The sequence below is a fragment of the Antechinus flavipes genome, chromosome 2 (genome assembly GCF_016432865.1).
Source record: "Antechinus flavipes isolate AdamAnt ecotype Samford, QLD, Australia chromosome 2, AdamAnt_v2, whole genome shotgun sequence".
Classification (NCBI taxonomy): Eukaryota; Metazoa; Chordata; class Mammalia; order Dasyuromorphia; family Dasyuridae; genus Antechinus; species Antechinus flavipes.
The window spans coordinates 544,210,362-544,228,703 of record NC_067399.1 but is presented as its reverse complement, the minus strand read 5'-3'; the positions used below and the strand labels follow the sequence as shown (position 1 = coordinate 544,228,703).

At 39.3% G+C, this 18,342-nt stretch overlaps 1 protein-coding gene across 1 annotated transcript in view; it reads left to right on the top strand.

Annotated features, from left to right (window-relative positions):
• Positions 1-14,461, top strand: part of TLN2 (talin 2) — a 237,371-nt gene extending 222,910 nt beyond the window's left edge. Inside the window, exons 52-56 of the mRNA XM_051980927.1 lie at positions 2,623-2,748; positions 5,519-5,581; positions 5,674-5,856; positions 7,459-7,584; positions 8,538-14,461. Coding sequence (XP_051836887.1) covers positions 2,623-2,748; positions 5,519-5,581; positions 5,674-5,856; positions 7,459-7,584; positions 8,538-8,666 — 627 coding nt within the window. The 3' untranslated portion in view covers positions 8,667-14,461. The remainder of the gene's footprint in view (positions 1-2,622; positions 2,749-5,518; positions 5,582-5,673; positions 5,857-7,458; positions 7,585-8,537) is intronic.
• Positions 14,462-18,342: the final 3,881 nt, after the last annotated feature.

Here is an 18,342-nt window from a genome sequence, read left to right as displayed (position 1 = left end):
ACATTATTCTAATGATTCTGCATATTGTTCTCTCAGTTCTTCATTTTGCATCACTTCATACAACTCTTCCCATATTTCTCTAACTTCCTCATATTCATGACTTCTCATGGCTCATGTGGTGAATGAATAGTTTTTTAATCAGTTAGGGATAGAAATAAGGGGTGGAACTGTTGGCATAGTAATGCTCCCATGCTTATCAGAGCTCATACTCTTAGATGTTGCCCAGGATATTGAAAAGTTAAATGACTTGTCCAAGATCATACAGTCAGTATATGTCAGAGATGAGAATGGAAGCCAGATCTTGATGTTGAGACCATCATTATCCACTATACCACAGTGCCAACTTTAAATAGGTTATCCCATTTAAATGTTTTTTTTTTTTTAAGCCCTGCATGCAATCCCAATAAGTATAAAAAGTCGAGAAGCAGTTCATGCTGGCTTTGGGAGAGCTCATGTCGCCTTTAAGCAAGGTATCATACACCATATAAGAGACCTAAGTGCCCTCTCATTGATGTGTGCTTTCAGCAAAGTAGGTTTGGATTTAACTAATAAAACTGGCTTCCAGGCAGATGCAGAAGTAGAAACAGTACAAGCTTTATGCATGTTTAATGTATAATTATCTTCTATCCTATATATTCTATTTGACTATCAAACCGTCCATTTGAAACCCTTCTTAGGAGAGTGAGAATAATAACACCAATGGCTTTCTACAAATTATCTTTTCAAAATAGCTTTGAGCTATAGAATATGTACTGTTGGGAATAAAATAAGTACTGGCCAAATAGCATGATAACATACATTATTGGCAACCAAAATTTCAGTGTATCAAAAGATTCCTAATTCCCCAGGCAGAAGAATATATTTCAAGCATTATTTAGTGACATAAAATTCCAGAGCAACAAAAGAAGTTGGAGGGTCTCTTAAAGTTTTCTATTTAATAAGATTTGATGTTTGCTTAATTTGCTGAATTCACCAAGACTTGGCAAAATTGCACTTCTCCATTTTCTACTAGAAGCTAATACTATACCCCATTTGTACTAGAAATAACATTTAAGAATGCCTAAAGAATGTTAAGTTGGATGAATTTATCATTTGGTTAAACAATTCATAGCTTAAGAAAATGAGAACTCTACTGAGCAAATGCTCTACTGCTCTTCTCTTAAGTAATATAGTAATATAGCCAGCTAGGAGCCTGAGTTCCAGGTCTGGCTTTGATCTTGACCTCTGACTTTGAACACATCATTCCTTCTGTATCACATGTTTCTCCCATTCCAAATGAGTGAATGGGTCTAGATGATCACATAAGATCCTTTCCAGATCCCATATTCCCTAGACTTCCCAGAATCAGAATGTTCTGAAACACACAATTCTCTCAATAGATGAATTTCCAAATCACCAAAAAAAAAAAAAAGAAAAAGAAAGAAAGAAAAAGAAAAAGAAAACTCTTTAACCTCAGTGATTATTCTTTATGTAGTAGGACTTTGATAATATTATCCCTTTTTTTGTAAAGTCCTTTGTAAATAACATTTTGATCCTATTTTGATCCACTTACTGGATGAGAATCCAAGTTGTATCCCCCTTCATCTGAATTCCACACTGGAGTCACACTCAGCTAGCAGAATTTCAGGATAAGAACAAAACAAGTAGCCTCACGCCCAATCCTTCCCCTGATTCTTAGAAGTGCCCCTACCTCTTTAAGGATTTGTTTTGCTTTGAAATTCCCTTTTATTATGTTGTAAAAAACAAAAATTGGATTTTTTTGCCAGATTCAGAACATTTATATTAATGTTGATATCCTCGATTATGGTTTGATTTATATGCAAGTCTGACTTTAGGGATTGACCCAAGTCTCCCAACCGACCACATGAGGCCTTTGGCAAGGATTCTTGACCTCCCCCTGGTCAGGTGTCCGCCATACCTTCAGCCCCCAGGATACTATGTCATTGAACTGGAACAGCTTGCCCCTGTCTTGTTGGGTGACACAGTAAAGCTACGTCTAGCATCAGAGCACAAAAATTAAACGACTGAAGATGACATTGACCTTGTGTTTCAAGTGACATATCCCTCGGCCCAGCTTCTTGCTAGTGGGGAGCTTGTGCTCCGAAGCACATTTGGAAAGGTTTTCAGCACTCTGGATCGTGTCCCTGCCACGAGCTGTTTTTACAGTGTGTGGGGGGGACGCTCACCCTTGGACAAATCAGACAAATACTTTGTTTTTCCTTTTCACAGTACAACATGGAAGATAGCCATCCTTCCCTTATTCTGGGCCCTAGTGAGAGGAGAATCACAGGAATATGGCCCTCCTATTCCACCCCAGAACTCATGTAGCTTCTTAGTGGAAAAGCAGGCACGCGAATGATATTATGCAGGGTGATTCTGTGCTTTCTGTTACAGATTCAGACAAGGAAATGTGGCTTTTAGAAATCTGCCCACCTTTGAGATCTGGCAGGACCTGCCAGGGGTCAGTGCTGACTGTTTTTGTACAGATGCGCGCAATCCAGATGGCAGAGAACTTAAGGGTCTCTAGTCTACCAATGATAAAGCCCAGTAATGTAAAAGGGAGCATGGAACAGCCCCTCTTGCATATGAATTACATATGACGGTGTTCTCTTTTAATTATAGCAAGCAGATGAGACTCTGGATTTTGAAGAACAGATCTTAGAAGCAGCCAAATCCATCGCAGCAGCCACGAGTGCTCTCGTCAAGTCGGCATCGGCGGCCCAGAGAGAGCTGGTGGCCCAGGGGAAGGTGAGTAAGCCCCTCGCGGGCAAGGGCTGGAAAGCTGAGGAAAGCATCTGGAGACAGGGCCCAAGTGACTGAGGGCAGGAGCCCAAGGAGTCAGACGTCTCAGCTTCACTTACTGAAGCGCCAGCCCTGATGGAGGTTGGCCGAAAACTCTGTTTACGTAAACCTGACAAGCATAATTAAGTGTTTGGCTTCCAGGTCTTCCAGCTGCTCCTCATTAAGGGAGGCATTCCACTTTAGAATAGAAAGACAGGTCCTGTATATCCCCACTGTACCACTCAACTATTTGAATCATAAACAGTGTTTTTTTTCCTTTGTGAGTGGCTGACTCTATAAGCACCAGAGCGAGGGAGCCAGTGCAAGTCAAAAAGCCATTTGTCCTACTCTCACTTCCAAGCGGTATCATTCATTCTTTTAACATTTAAATCCTACAGAATAAATGACAAACTTTATGTGGATAGTTTTCTTCTGAGTTCAGTTGTTTTTCAGTCATCTCTGACTCTCGTGACCTTATGTAGTGTTTTCTTGGCAAAGATACTGGAGCGGTTTGCCATTTCCTTCTCCAGTTCATTTTACAGTTGGGGGAACTGAGGCAACTGAGGGTTAAATGACTTGCCCAGAGTCACACAGCTAGTAAATTGTCTAAATATCAATTGTCTTATATGTGATTCACCTGTAAATTACCCATTCCCTTTTGTCTCAGCACAAAATAGTAGTTTTTAGTTCTCCTTTGATGAGGTTCCCTAAGGACTAATAGTTCTGTCATCTCTTCAAATTCAGCTTCATGGCAGGGTTTTTGGGGGTGCTGTTTGTTTTATTTGAGAAGACTCAGTTTCATCAACTGTCTAAAGAGGGGGATGGATTAAATAACTTTTAGTATTCCCTCCATCAGTATGATGCAGGGTCCCTTGCATGACAATTTAGGGTAGGATAGAGTTTAGAGAGCTGACCTTAGGGTCAAGAAGACCTCAGTCACACCCTGCCTTTTAACACAGTGGCTGTATCACCCTGGGAAAGACATTTCCTTCTCAGTGCTTCCCCCTCCCCCTCCCAACCTGGCAACTCAGAACCTGAGTTCAGGTTTGGCCTTGACCTTGACTCTGACTTTGAACACATCACTCCTGTATTACATGTTTCTCCTATCTCAGATGAGTGAATGGGTCTAGGTGACTGAGAGTGTCAATTGCAGAGAAATTGCCAGTTATCTTTGAGAGTTTCCCGTAAAAATGTAAAAATGAAATCACAAGTCCTGTCCAAAAAAGATAATAATAATATTACTTAATAATTATATCCTGCTAAAAAAAATTATAGTCTAAAAATGTATAATTTAGATATATGATTCTACCTATCCAAATCCTACCCACCTTTCAAAGCCACTGAAGAATAATATAATTAAAAAAACAAATAAATGAAAATCTCATTAGAAATGTGTGTATATGGAATGCAGCTTCCTTTTTTTCTAAATTGCAATTCCATGCAATGCCCTCTAGTGTTTAAGTCTGAAATTACTTTAAAGATTCCCATAATCTGTATTGGACTGTTTGCCATCTAGGGGGAGAGGTGGGGAGAAAAGAGGGAGAGAAAAAATTAGAACGCATTTATTTTTGCAAGGATGAATGGTTTTTTTTAATTAATATTTTATTTTATAATAACTTTATATTGACAGAATCCATGACAGAATCCATGCCAGGGTAATTTTTTTTACAACATTATCCCTTGCACTCGCTTCTGTTCCGATTTTTCCCCTTCCTCCCTCCACCCCCTCCCCTAGATGGCAAGCAGTCCTATATATGTTGAATATGTTGCAGTATATCCTAGATACAGTATATGTTTGCAGAACCGAACAGTTCTCTTGTTGCACAGGGAGAATTGGATTCAGAAGGTAAAAACAACTTGGAGAGAAAAACAAAAATGCAAATAGTTCACATTCGTTTCCCAAGGGTGAATGTTGAAAACTGCCTATGCATGTTTTGGAATTAAAAAGTTAAAAAAAAAAAATCTCCCTATGATCCCATTTGCAATTTCTCCTAGAGGTTTGCTTTGACAATTCACCGAGGTCCAGCCCCTCTGTATTTCTAGACATGAACCAGAAGTTGAAATGCAGTTCTTTCTATTGCCACTCACCTTCAGTGGACTTGCCTAGAAGGAAAATATTTCCCCCAAACCTTGTAACAGGCCCCTGGTGGTTGTGCCTCTTGTTACAGAAATGAGCTGTCTTCAGGCTTTTCTTCCCCTGACTAAACAGCCCGAATTTCTTAAGGACGAAGAATCATAGGAGTTTGTGAACAATTAAGATAAACGGCTTTTCTACCGGGACATGTGCTAGAAAGTCACACTGCCACTTCCAGAGCCCAGTAATGGGGGGAGAGTTCTGTTTCCCTCATGCCTTGAATACGTGGACTCTGTACATCCACATTTCAAGTAGAGAGGGGTTGTCAGAGGAAGTAAATGGTATAAAAGGCCGTCCCTCCCTATTGTTCCCTGACTGTTCTTGGAAAGCTTGGTGTCTGGCGACTAAAATGAGGTCATTCTGAAGTGTTCTCTGCTCCGCCTGGCCCCACTGGTAGCACCTGCCTGGGTAGCCCTTCACAAGGTGTCCGGAGTCCTGAGTGAAGGGCGTTCTGCCCTCGTATTTCTGGGGGGTGGGTCGCGGGCGATAGTAAATGAGCTTGCTCTTGTCTCAGACTGAGAAGAAGGCCGGGGTCTACAAGTAGCTGGCAGGGGAGGGGGGCATTGACCTTTCTCGCGTAATCCCTCTGAATCTCTCCTTTAGGTTGGCGCGATCCCCGCAAATGCTGCCGACGATGGACAGTGGTCTCAGGGACTGATCTCCGCTGTGAGTTGTTGCTTCTGCTCTCTCTCGGCTTTCTGAGCTCTCGGAGGAAAGTCAGAGCGTTCCCTCACTCTTTGTCTCTTGGCCATTTGCAGGCGAGGATGGTGGCGGCGGCGACCAGCAGCCTGTGTGAAGCCGCCAACGCCTCCGTGCAGGGCCACGCCAGCGAGGAGAAGCTGATCTCCTCCGCCAAGCAGGTGGCGGCTTCCACGGCCCAGCTGCTGGTGGCCTGCAAGGTGAAGGCCGACCAGGATTCAGAGGCCATGCGGAGACTGCAGGTAGGGCCTCGTGCCGGGGCGCGGGGGGAGCGTGGGGAACGCTCCCGGACCGCGTGTGGGCGCAACACCCGGCTAGGCAAGCTTAAAAATTAATCAGTCGTTCAGTCAGCGATAATAGTCATCCTTTATCAACAGCTAACACTTATGTATAATGCTTCTTCTGTGCCAGGCCCTGTGCTAAGCTATAATTATCTCAGTATATTTTATATATATAAATATCCTTCCCCATATTCTCCTCAAAGAACCATCCCTTATAACAAAAAATATTTTTAAAAATCAGTTCATGTAGTTCTTTTTCTCTGTAGTTCTTATATTTGTTTTTTTCTGCCCAGTAATATTCCATTCCATTCAGATACCACAACTTTTTTTTTAGCCATTCCTCAATTGATCGGCATCTATCTTATTTCCAGTTCTTTGCTCCCATGAAGTTTAGCATTCTTTCTACTGCTCCCTTCTGCCTGCCAGGAATCTATATTCCATCAAAGTTGAGAAGGATACCAAGGGAAATGTAGACAATACAAAAATACACTATTTAATTTTTTTTAAGAAAGAAAGAATGCTAGGAAAAAATGCTTTGAAAAACAAATCCCAGCTCTGCTCCTTGCTATCTCTGTAAGTATGACTTAGGTCTCTTGACTTCTCTTGGATACTCATTTTTAAAACAAGGACTTTGAGGTAGATGACCTCTAAGTTTCCTTCCATCTTTGATTCTGTGATATGTGTCTTTGATGATTTCTTCAGTGCTTGGCACCTTATAGTCCCTAAAGAAATGCTTGCTATTTAAGATTAGTTGTTTGATTAATTTGGTTTCATCTTTTAAATTTTAACTTTTTGTTTTTAAATCACAGCCACTTTAACTTTTTAAACCAAGATTTAAAAAGAAAGGGCAGGGACATCAAAAGAGAGGTGGGTGGGATTGGAGGTCAGCAAAAGAAATACAGTGACATTGTTTGACATCATAAGCAATATTCTGTAATGGGCTGAGGCCCCAAGCACGTGAGGCTAAATAGTAATTGGACCATACTCTATTAATATATATGCTTGGAGAAAGAATGGCCCCCGCCCACTCTTTGTGCAAGTCCTGATGTGTTGTATGGGAAATGACGATTTTGGTAGGTGGAGGCAGGGGGGCAGAGAAGGAAACAGAAAGAGAGACTGCTGGCTGGCTTCTTGACACAGCTGCTCACATTGCTATCAGGACCCCCCTTCACCTCTGATCCCCTTTCATTTCTGATTCCCCTTTACCTTCGATCCTTCTTCACCTCTATTAAGAATAAAGAACGACGATTTTCCCCTAACCTGAATTCCTACCTCCGGCTGATTTTAAAATACGAGGTCATCACAATATTCCACATTCATATCCTTCTATCTTTTTTAGTAAAGGGAGGGACATAAATTTTTTCTCAACTTTTCTCTGAAACCAATTAGTCATTATGTTTAATTATTTCCACTAACAGTGTTAAAATGATCAATATTGTTTTCTTTGTTCTGTTTACTTCACTCTGGCACTTCCCAAGTCTGAATCCTTCATCTTTGATGATTTCTGAAATTCTGTTTTGTCTAATCTTTAACGATAGGACTTATTTTTTGCTCTCACTCTAGGCTGCAGGAAATGCTGTGAAAAGAGCATCTGACAATCTCGTTCGTGCAGCACAGAAAGCAGCCTTTGGCAAAGCTGATGATGATGATGTAGTGGTGAAGACAAAGTTTGTGGGCGGCATTGCTCAGGTGAATACTCAGGGACTAAGATTTGGCACACCCTCTCACCATGGCTCCCACAGTGTCTGCTAAGGGTCAGTCAGTCAACCAATAAACATTTTTAAGGACCCTCTAAGTTCTAGGATACAAATACAAAGAAAGAAAGCATCCTTATTATCACAAGGTTACATTCAAATGGTAAAGACAATGGACACATAATAGAGAGTATTTTTAAATTTTGGTAATTTAACATTTACTAAGGCTTTTGAGAGAGCTGCATAAATATAAGTGAATAAAAAGAGAATAAACACAAATAAATACAAAGTGGTTATATAGAAGGTAGTTTGGGATGAAGGGTGCAGGATAGATGAATAGGGAAAAAACTTCTAGAAAATGATACTTGAGCTGAATTTTGAAGGAAGAAAAGTATTCTGTAGGATAAGAGTGTGCCTTCCAGACATGGGGAACAGCCAGAGGAAAAGCAGGGAGCTGGGAAATGGAGTGTCCAGAGTGAGAAATAGGAAGTCAGTTTGACTAGATCACACTCCCTCCTTTCTTCTCTCCCTTCTTTACTCCCTCCCTTTCTCCTTCCCTCATTTCCTTCCTTCCTTCCTTTCTCCCTTCTTTCCTCCTTTTTTTCCTCCCTCCCTCCCTACCTTCCTCTTTCTCTCTCTTCAGACTTGAAAGGATACCAGATTTATCAGGGGTAGGTATTTGAATAACTGCTGAAGAGAGGAATTTAATTTTCTTGGATAGTTCATGTCCCTGGTACTAAACCCCTCCATCTAAGCCTTGGGAAAATGACAAAGTTGGCAGGGAAAGGAATAACTAGTAGCCAAAATTAAATAGCATCGTGAAGGACTGCTCTGCCCTCTGCTTGGCAAGAAAGAGAGGGGGAAAGGAAGACGATGAGCAAAGAAAAAGTAGCAGGGATGCACCCATACCTCCTTCGAGCCCATCAAGCCTTATTGCTTTTCTTCTAGATCATTGCTGCCCAAGAAGAAATGCTGAAGAAAGAACGAGAACTAGAAGAAGCAAGGAAAAAACTGGCTCAGATCCGCCAGCAGCAGTACAAATTCCTCCCCACAGAATTGAGAGAGGATGAAGGCTAAATCCCAAAGCTGAGGTTGAGAGCCCAGGGGACGCTATAGAAAGAACCGAACTGACATCATTCTAATGGGCCATGGGCTTCCCTGGAAACTGTCTGCAGGTGCTTAGAACAAGCACCAACAATGTGTGTGTATGTTCTTGTTCATCTGTACAGCAAAAGCTGCATGATTGTGGTACAGTGTCCCCATCCACCGTTCTTCCTTCTCTTCTCCTTCCTCATTCACTGTATCTCAGGAGAGGATACACATTTTATGAACTGTTACCCCCTCTTCTCCCCACCTCAAAAAAAAAAAAAAATCAGTATTATGTCATTCTCAGACACTTGGATTTTGTCAATCTTTCCCCTTGGCCTGTTATTGGGATCTTTGGGGGAATCTTAATAGGAAGAAAGAAAAAACTGTTTGAGGAAAAGGCATTCGTGTCACAGGTATCTACCACTATGGAGTAAATGATTCTTCTCCTTCTCCCGAAAAGATGGCAGAATTGTTTTGGACACAGTAAGCCACAAACGCAAACCAGTGTGGACTCCAGGAGGGCGATGGGTGTCTCCCCCATTTTGTGTTTTGGTAATTGACTCACCTCGAATTTTAGAAGAATCATTGCTCCCAATTGCACTAGTCTGTGGGTCTGTTCTTGCCCCTTATCTGTCATCTTCTTGTATGATATGTACCAATTGTATATTCTGTGGCCCAGGAAGTGAAATGTTTTTTGTTTTTGTTTTTGTTTTTTTGTTCTTCCTCTAGTGGGCTAAGGAAAAAGAGGCCTGTCAGACCTTGGGAAGTAAGGGATTGTAATCAAACCTGCATACTTAGTTACTTTTCTGAAGCTGCTTAGGCTCACATAAATACAGCCATCCATTCTCCTGTCTAGCTATAAGAAAGCCATCTTTTACAAGTTATTTTGGGGCATTCATCCAGAATGGATGAATAACTGATGAAGAGAGGAATTTAGTTTTTTTGGACAGTTTGTATCCTTGGTACTAAGCCCCTGCATCTAAGCCTTGGGGAAATGACTAAGTTACCAGGGAAAGAGATAAATGATATCCAAAAATTAATAGCATTGTGAAGGACTTCTCAGATCTCTTGTTTGGCAAAAGAGAGAGAGGGTGAATGGAGAATTGCTCAGTGCCTCCTCCTCCTCCTTCCTCTTCTCCCATCTCTAGGTCTTTCCCTGAATCAAACTACTGCATTCTCAGAAGAAGTCATTTTCCAGATTTAGAAATTCAGTTGTTTAGGTGAGTCAAGGTGAGAAATAATTCCCAAACTCCATCTCCTTGATTGAGCATCAGTATAAACTAGGTTATCGTTTTGGAACTTTCTATAACTTTCACCTTATTTTTTTTTACTTCCCCCTTACCTAAGTCCTTTTTGGAATTTTTTTTTTTTTTAATATAGTGCTTCATAAGGTACTTCACCAATTCCCTGAATTCCCAAGAGTATTCTGATGCTTCTGTTAAAGAAGGTACATGTAAGATGAGCCAGTCATCCTAAGCAGAGTCTTTTGTAAAGTTAATGGAGGGATATGGTTTCCAGAAGCTGCTAGTCGGACAAAGCTCTCACCCTCTGCCTCTTTCCTGGAGAGTGTTAGCTTTATTTCCCTCTCCTTCCTTGCTGTCATTGGCTCTGCATGATATGGAGTGGAAAGTTCACTTAGAATGGGAAAAGATGGGCTTTCTAGCCTTCAAAAGGCTTCACTGTTAGATTGCAATGTATTTCCAGATGAATCAACTATAGGCAGACCCCAGTCCTGGCCCATCAGTCTTGCCATCCTTGCTCCTGAAATCTTGTTAATTGACTTCAGAGCAATCTCATAGTATTCAAGTACCGTTTAGCTAATGAAGACTTCCCCTATTTAAGAGACTTGCATGCACTATACATATCAGGGAAGTTTTTTAGAGACTAGTAGAAACTTAAAGATGATAGTATTTAGGTTTGATTTTGGTTTTGTTTTAACTTGAGAATGTGTATGGGGAATTGGGTTGAGAAGGCAGTGGGCTTAATCCATTCCCCAGAATCAGTGAATAGATAGAACTGTGGCATCTCAGGAAAAGGTAAAGAGCTCACAGAGTGTGGCAGCTGGTCTGTGTGGATGCTGCCTGGAGCTTGCCCCATCTCTGAGCCTCTTCAGGGCTCCTCTCAGGGGAAGCCCCCCTTGCTACGCTCCTGCCTCCCACATGTGGTGATGATGGTGAAGATTGTTCCTCCATGTCACACAGTTTAGTGAGAGGAGTCTGAAATATCAATAGATCTTTTCTAATGTATTTGCTTTAGGAAACTGGCAGAAGTGAATAAATAAAAGCCAAATTCTTTGCAGCTATGAGGAACAGGAAAGAAAGACGAAGTTTATTTTTGTAGAGTCTAAATGTCCCCTTTGTCAGGGTTTGCTGCTGCTGTTACCCTTCTGGATGCTTTTTTTTTTTTTTCAGAATAGATTATTCCATGCAGTGTAGCCTTAGCTGCTGCTTTCCTCTCTTAGCATGTATGTAGCACACACACACACACAAAACACCTTATGTGAGTAACTTCATTTTGGGCGATTAGATGTGAGCTGTTTTATCCATAAAATGGTATATGGCTTGGTGGTAGGTTTAGACATTCTTAGCAGTTGTTCCCTCTAGATCTTACCTCTTATATTTTTAAGAGAGCATCTTCCTCTCCCTAAAATTCAGAGTTTTCTGAAAGACAGTATCTCCAAATATGAGTCTTTGTTCCAAGAAATCACTTTCTTTTCATAAGATCATAGCTATACACAGAGGGGGTCCTTAAATCTTTGAGTTCTGAACCCCTTTGTCACTTTGAAACTTCTAGACCCCTTCTCAGATTGTTTATTAAATATGTAAAATAAAATATATAGGATTACATAAGAAATTGAAATATAATTATAAAAGTTTACAATCTGAGCTTAAAAACCCTGACTTAATCCAACTTCCCACTCCTTATTTTACTAGGAGAAAATTAAGGCCAAAAGAGGGAGAGATGAAGTGATTTGATGAAAGTCACATAGCTGGTAAATAATAGTGAGGACTCGGGTCCAAGTCTCCCGATTCCAAATCCGATCTTGACAGTTCTGTCAACAAGGAGGTGATAATCAAGGCTCTCTAAATATCTGGTTTAGACAAGGGTCACCCATAGAGATATAAACAAGATTAGATTGCCTATTAAATGTGAGATGTGCTGGTCTGGCTTTTTTTTTCTTATTTAGGACCTAGAGTTTTATTTTGATCCCTATAGTCCAAAGGCCTGCCAACTGAAAAGTTGTTGTTGAGTATTTAAGAAGTCACTTTGGGGGCAGCTAGGTGGTGCAGTAGATAGAGCACCAGCCCTGAAGTCAAGAGGACCTGAATTTAAATCTGTTCTCAGACACTTCCTAGCTGTGTGACCCTGGGCAAGTCACTTAATCCCAATTGCCTCAGAAGAAAAAGAAAAAGTCACTTTGAAATGAATAACAGGAAGCAACTTAGTGTTTCTCTTTGTAAAATGATCTCCATTGCTCCAAAACTGAACTAGGCCCAGAGATGAAACTGATCAGTAAGATAAGATACCCCAAGATAATCTGATTTTTTTTGCAAAAAGATATTAGGGCAAAGGGCTAAAAGGTCCAAAAGTCACAGGTACTAAATGTTTTATCTTCAGTCATAGACTTTAATTATTGATTCATCTCCTAATCAATACCAAGCATCAGTGCATAAAATAGAGGAAAACTGGAAACTCATAAAGTATAGCTTTTTGAAATTTGGACTTTAACAAGGTGATAGGAAATGTTAGACCAGCCGTGATAGGTCCTGAGCCTCTGCTCTGCTTAGAGTCCAGCCTAAGAAGTACACATCTTAAGCTTCTTTACAAACTAATTTCATAGAAGAAATGAGATTTATAGAAATTAACTCTTAATGGCATCTTATATTTGCAAGTACTGGTTTTCTGAGAGTGTGCTCTTGTTAATATGTACCCAGTGAGTGTATGGACAAAACAAATTTACAATCTTCTTTACCATCACCAACAAGAGAGAAAAACCACACAAAAATCTAAAAATTTAAAATCTAAAAAAAAAAAAAATTTAGAATTTGGGTTCTATTGTGATACTATGATCTGTAAGATTTACTATTAGATTTTTAATTTCTCTCCTGTGTGTGTGTGTAAGAGAGAGAGAATGACTATGAGAATGTCTGTGTCCGTCAGAGGCATATGCAGAGTTGCCAGCTGGTATTTCTAGTACCACTGACTAAGGTACCTCACTAGAATTTGGACTATAGCCCCCAGGCCCAGCTTTTAGAAATCCCTTGCATCCACTAACTCAAAATGTCCTGTCCAGCCTCCCTCTCCTAATCAAAGAAATGGTTTTTCCTTGGGTGTCTCCCAGAACCTTGTGCCTTCTTCTTAATTAAGTTTCCTGTCCATATTGTTGCACTGGGCCATTTTTAAATTAGCAGAAAGGGAAAGGTGCAAAATCATTCTCCCAAAGGAGATTTATGTAGTTAGTATATAGACTTGAAAGATGGGGTTAATAATCTTCCACCTTTAGTCATGACTTTTTGTCTATGCTTTAAACCAAATTTCTAGATTAAAATAAAGATGTAATTTAGATTATACTCTTATAATAAGGGCTCTTCTAGAACCCAAAGAAGAAGATAACACTGGAAACACAAATAAAATATCTCTACAGCCTTAGATACAAACAGCTTAAATTTGTGTATTTGTTCAGAGTAAAAGCTGGAGCACTTATTGAGCCCGGTCGCTCCATATAAGGGCTAGTCTTCTTTGTGGTGCAGTATAAAGACGTGTAAAGACAGAACAAGATAGTAGGAAACTTCACTGAATTCAGCTTTGTGAATTATGGATTACAGCCTGAGTTATCTTTCCCACTACTTAATTTTAGTTTTGTTTTTCAGTAAACAAGCATTTTTCCCCCTCTGTCCTACCGTTTTATTGAATAAATTGTATTTATTGAGGAAGGTAGGGGGTGGGAGTAAGAAGAATACCACAAGGGGTGAAGAAATCCAAAACCTTTATAGATGAGCAAAGTCAAAAATCAATCCCCAATTGATCAGGACCAAAAACTATCATTCTCTATCCGGAGGTGGGCAGCAGACTTCATTAAAAGTTCCTCTGGAATCATGTTTTCCTACTATCTAGTGCAAATTATCTTTCCCACTCTCCATCTGGGAAAAAAAATGGCACCGCTGCTAGTTTTGGAATTCTGGAAGGTGAAAATGAATATGCAATATATAGATTTCTCAAGTTTTAAGTTCATAAAAGTCTCCAAGTCCCCATTTCTCTGTGGTATCTGAGTCTCTCTGCTTTAGAGAAATATTGCAAGTAAATTAAATGTCTTCTCCCTGGGATTGGGCCAAACCTCCCACAGACTTTGCATTCTGGGTTAATGGACTAAGATGCTCTTGACATCCCATAAGATTCCTACCCTTCACTGGCTCCATCTTTCTCCCTCTATAAATGGTAATGTGTTATGTCGTTAGAAATGGACTTTATGTTGATTTTTCTTAAAAAAAAGAAAACACTATGAAGGGATTTTTTTTCTAATTGAAGTTCAACCCTTTTCTTGCTGTGAATCTGCTTCCTTACCTTTCTTACAAGCATCCATGTTTTAAATGCTGAACCTCGGACTCAATTGTTCCAGGGTGTATGAGACAGGTTTTTGCTTGGCAGCTTGCCTTCTTCAGGCTGCGAATCCAGAAGGAATCAGGAATGGTCCATCCCTGATGTCATAGTGTCTGTATGCTATTTATCTGGCCACAGAAATTATTTTTTTGTATTCACCAGAAATAAACTTTTAAAGAAATGAATTTGTGTGAGGGTCTGAGAGAGTAAGAATACGTATGAGCATGTTGAGTTCTAAGAGTTGTCACACAACTGTAATTATCCAAATTTGTCAAGACTAGGGATAAAGGAGAGATGAAGAACACAAGAAAATGGATGATCCTCATCTAGGGCCATGGAGTACCATCCATCTCTACTACCATTCAATAGAGAACCAAAGGATGAGATAAATGCTCAGAGAAGATAAGTTTTCCTTTTAAAGCAGGAAATTAAAGATTCATGATGGGAAGGAAAAGGTATTAATTTTTGCTTTTCTGTCCATGAATTCACCATTAGGAAAGTGTCTCCATCGACACAAACAGCAATGGATCTGCAATGTATAGCCTTAGAGAATGCCTTGGGTACTGAGAATTTAAGTGACTTGCTCATGCTTATGTAGCCACTGTGTACCTGCTCTCATTAGTTTACCTCAGTTTTGCTTGTTAATCTGGCTGAAAAGTTCTGTGGATAACCAAATTCCATATTTGTTTCCATAAATGAAAGAGGACCTGAAGAGAGCATGTGCTTATCTCAAGGGAGTAATGGTAATTAATTACCTTTGAGCAACACTTGATTGACTGAAATCCCCTTTCCTTGGGGAGCTGAAGCAAAGACTCTTTACAGTTACATTTAATGCCCTTATTTCCTTCAACCTCAGCAACAGTTTCATGGATCTCTAGAGGGGCCTACCCATATTTTTTGGTAACCCACCTTGCAGTGGGTTAAACATTTGAGTGCAAACACTATAATAGCCAAGAGAGTATCACTGGCCAATGGCCATTGAACAAAATAGAAGTCAGTGTCTCTAACCTTATATCTTAGAAAATGAGGATTGCTTAGAATTCTCTGTCTTAGAAGGTGAGTCTGCACCTGGAATGGTAATTGGCAGGATACTAAACCTTGAACCCATCAAGATAATTTATCAAACATATTATTGAACTATGAGATTTTAAAACTTAGAAGAAACCTTGAGGATCATCCAGTTGAATGGTTCTCAAGTTTTTTGATCTCAGGATCCCTTTCTACTTAAGAATTATTTAAGATCCCTTTACTCTAATTATTGAGGACCTCAAAGAGCTTAATGTTTATTAATTTATATTGATTCATTTAAAAAGAATGAAATTGTTTTACATATTTTTGCAAATTTCTTTAATATTCAGCTTAATAGAAGACAATTGGATTTTCATATCTGCTTATGCTTCAATCTGTTGCAATACATTGCATTGATTGAATAGCCTTATATAGATATATAGTTCAAAAAGAATAGGCACAAAAATTATTACTATGAAAATAGTTTTGACCTCAAAAACCCTGAAAGGGTGTCAAGGACCCAGGAGATAAGTGACTACTTAGTGAACTGCCGATTCATTTAACTTTCATTTGTCAACAAAGGAATAACTTGTCAAAAATCGCACAAATAATAAGTAGCAGTTTCAGAATTTGAATCCAGGTCTTCTGACTCCAAATCCAGAGCTTTTTCTTTTTCTTTTTTTTTTTTTAAAGCTATACCAAGTCTTGCTCAATACAAAGCACCATGAAGGCTGTATAAAAGAAATATATAGCATGGTCTCTGCCCTCAAGGATCTTATCTGGTTGAAAAAGCAAAATTTACAAAGGTGAAACAAAAGTATAATTAAGTGTTCAACTGTGTGATATTGATTATAATTGAAAATCAAAAAAGATGACACTCTTAAAATGGGCTGCAGGCCACCTTATTGGAGGGCTTCATTTCAGTATCTTCCTGGTCTCCATTAACTTCTGCAGAAATGTTCCAATTCAGCCTTGCACCAGAGGAACAGAAAATTAACGATTCTCACACTTAGAAAAGAAGTTCGTATGGGAATGGGGAAGACATCAAAATAGTTTATACTTCAGAATTCCTGGGTTTAGAGGCATCCCAGCCTCCGTTGCCATAAATCTTCACCATTTCACCCACATTGCTGTGGTAGGTGCTACATCTGCTAAAGTTCCTGCCATGTAAACTAGCCTAAGCTAGTTTTTCCCGAACAGTCTATACAACCATCTTAGAGATCTAACTGGATTTTTAAAATATTTCTATTTTATTTTTTCTCAATTACAACAAAAACTAAACTTAAGCTAAATTTTTAACATTCATTTTTTAAAATTTTGGGGTCCAAATTCCCTCCTTCCCTGCTATCCCTCTACACTCTTTGTAAAGGTAGCAGTTTTGTGTAGATTTTACATATGCTGTCATGTCAAACATTTCCATATTAGTCATGTTGCCAAAGAAAACAGTCCCTGCTCCCAAACCCAAAAAAAACTCAAAAAATAATAGTGTTTTTTAAAGTATGTTTCCATTGTGATGCTGGAGAAACTGAGGCAAGATAGAGATTAGAGAATTTTTAATATTTTATTTGGATTTCTGAGAGGGAAAGATTTTCTGGGACCCAAGGATCCATTTTGGTCCCAAGGATGAATCAGACTTTGGTCTCAAAGAATCCAGCAGTGAATGTGAGATTCCAATAGTTTTTATATACATGGCTCCAAGATCAAGGAGGAGGTAGAGTGGGAACATGGGTAAACGGCGGAAATTTCCAGGGACTGACAGGTTGCGGGAGGGGGTGGGGGATAGGACCATAAATTTTTGATAACTTAGGAGTTAAGAGCCAGGAAATCTGAACTCAGAAGACACCAATTAGGTATTTGAGATAGGACATCTGGAGTTTTATCTTTTGGAATGTCAGAGTTATCAGCTACAGCCCTAATTATCCTAGTCCTAATGAAAAAAGGAGGAAGGGTTGCAAGGGGATTGAGGCAGAACAATTTAGGGAAACTGAGGTAGGACAATTAGGGAAACTGAGTCAGGACAATAAAAGGGAACTGTAGCACAACACCATCTGCATTCAGATTTCATCAGTTCTTTCTCCAGAGGTGGATAGCATTTTTCATCATGTATTCTTCAGAATTGTCTTGGATCATTGTGTTGCTGAGAATAGCTAAGTCATGCACAGTTGATCATAATACAGTATTGCTGTTACTGTATACGATGTTTTCCTGGTTCTGCTCACATCACTTTGCATCAGTCCATATCAGTCTTTTCCAGGTTTTTTCCTAAAAGCATCCTGCTTGTCATTTCTTATAGCACAATAGTATTCCATCACAATCACATCCTACAATTTGTTCAGGCATTCTCCATTTGATAGACATACCTATTGGATTTTAAAGGAAATCAATTATGTTGAAATAGTCATTAAATATATTCAAAAAACAAGTTCTTATTTCTCAGGTTAAGATCCATTCTTTAACATCTCTTACATCTATTCCTTTTTCTTCATTCGAAAGATCATCATCTTAGTTCAAGCCTTTCAATATCTTTCATTTGATCTACTGTAAGAACTCCTCATTTGGTCCTCCTTTCTCCTGTTTCTCTTTTCTGCAATCCATCATTTGCACAGTTGGCTTTCTAAAGTAATATTCTTTAAGTGTATATCTGACCATGTTGTTCTCAGAAAGTTGCAATATAAAAAAATTTTTTTACATGGTAGATCAGTGGAATAAGTTAAGTACACAAGACAGTAAATAACTATAATAATCTATTTGAGAAACCCAGAGATTTCAGCTTCTGAGATAAAAACCACTATTTAACAAAAGCTGCTGGGAAAACTGCATGGCAGAAACTAAGCATAGACTAACATCTTATATCCTATATCAAGATAAGGAAATGGGTGCATGATTTAGACATAAAAGGTGGTGCCATAAGCAAATTAGGAGAATAAGGAATAGTTTATCTGTCAGAGCTATGGAGAAGGGAGGAATTTATGACCAAGCATTAGATAGAAAACATGAAATACAAAATGGATAATTTGATTTCATTAAGTTAAAAAGGCTTTGCACAAATAAGATTAGA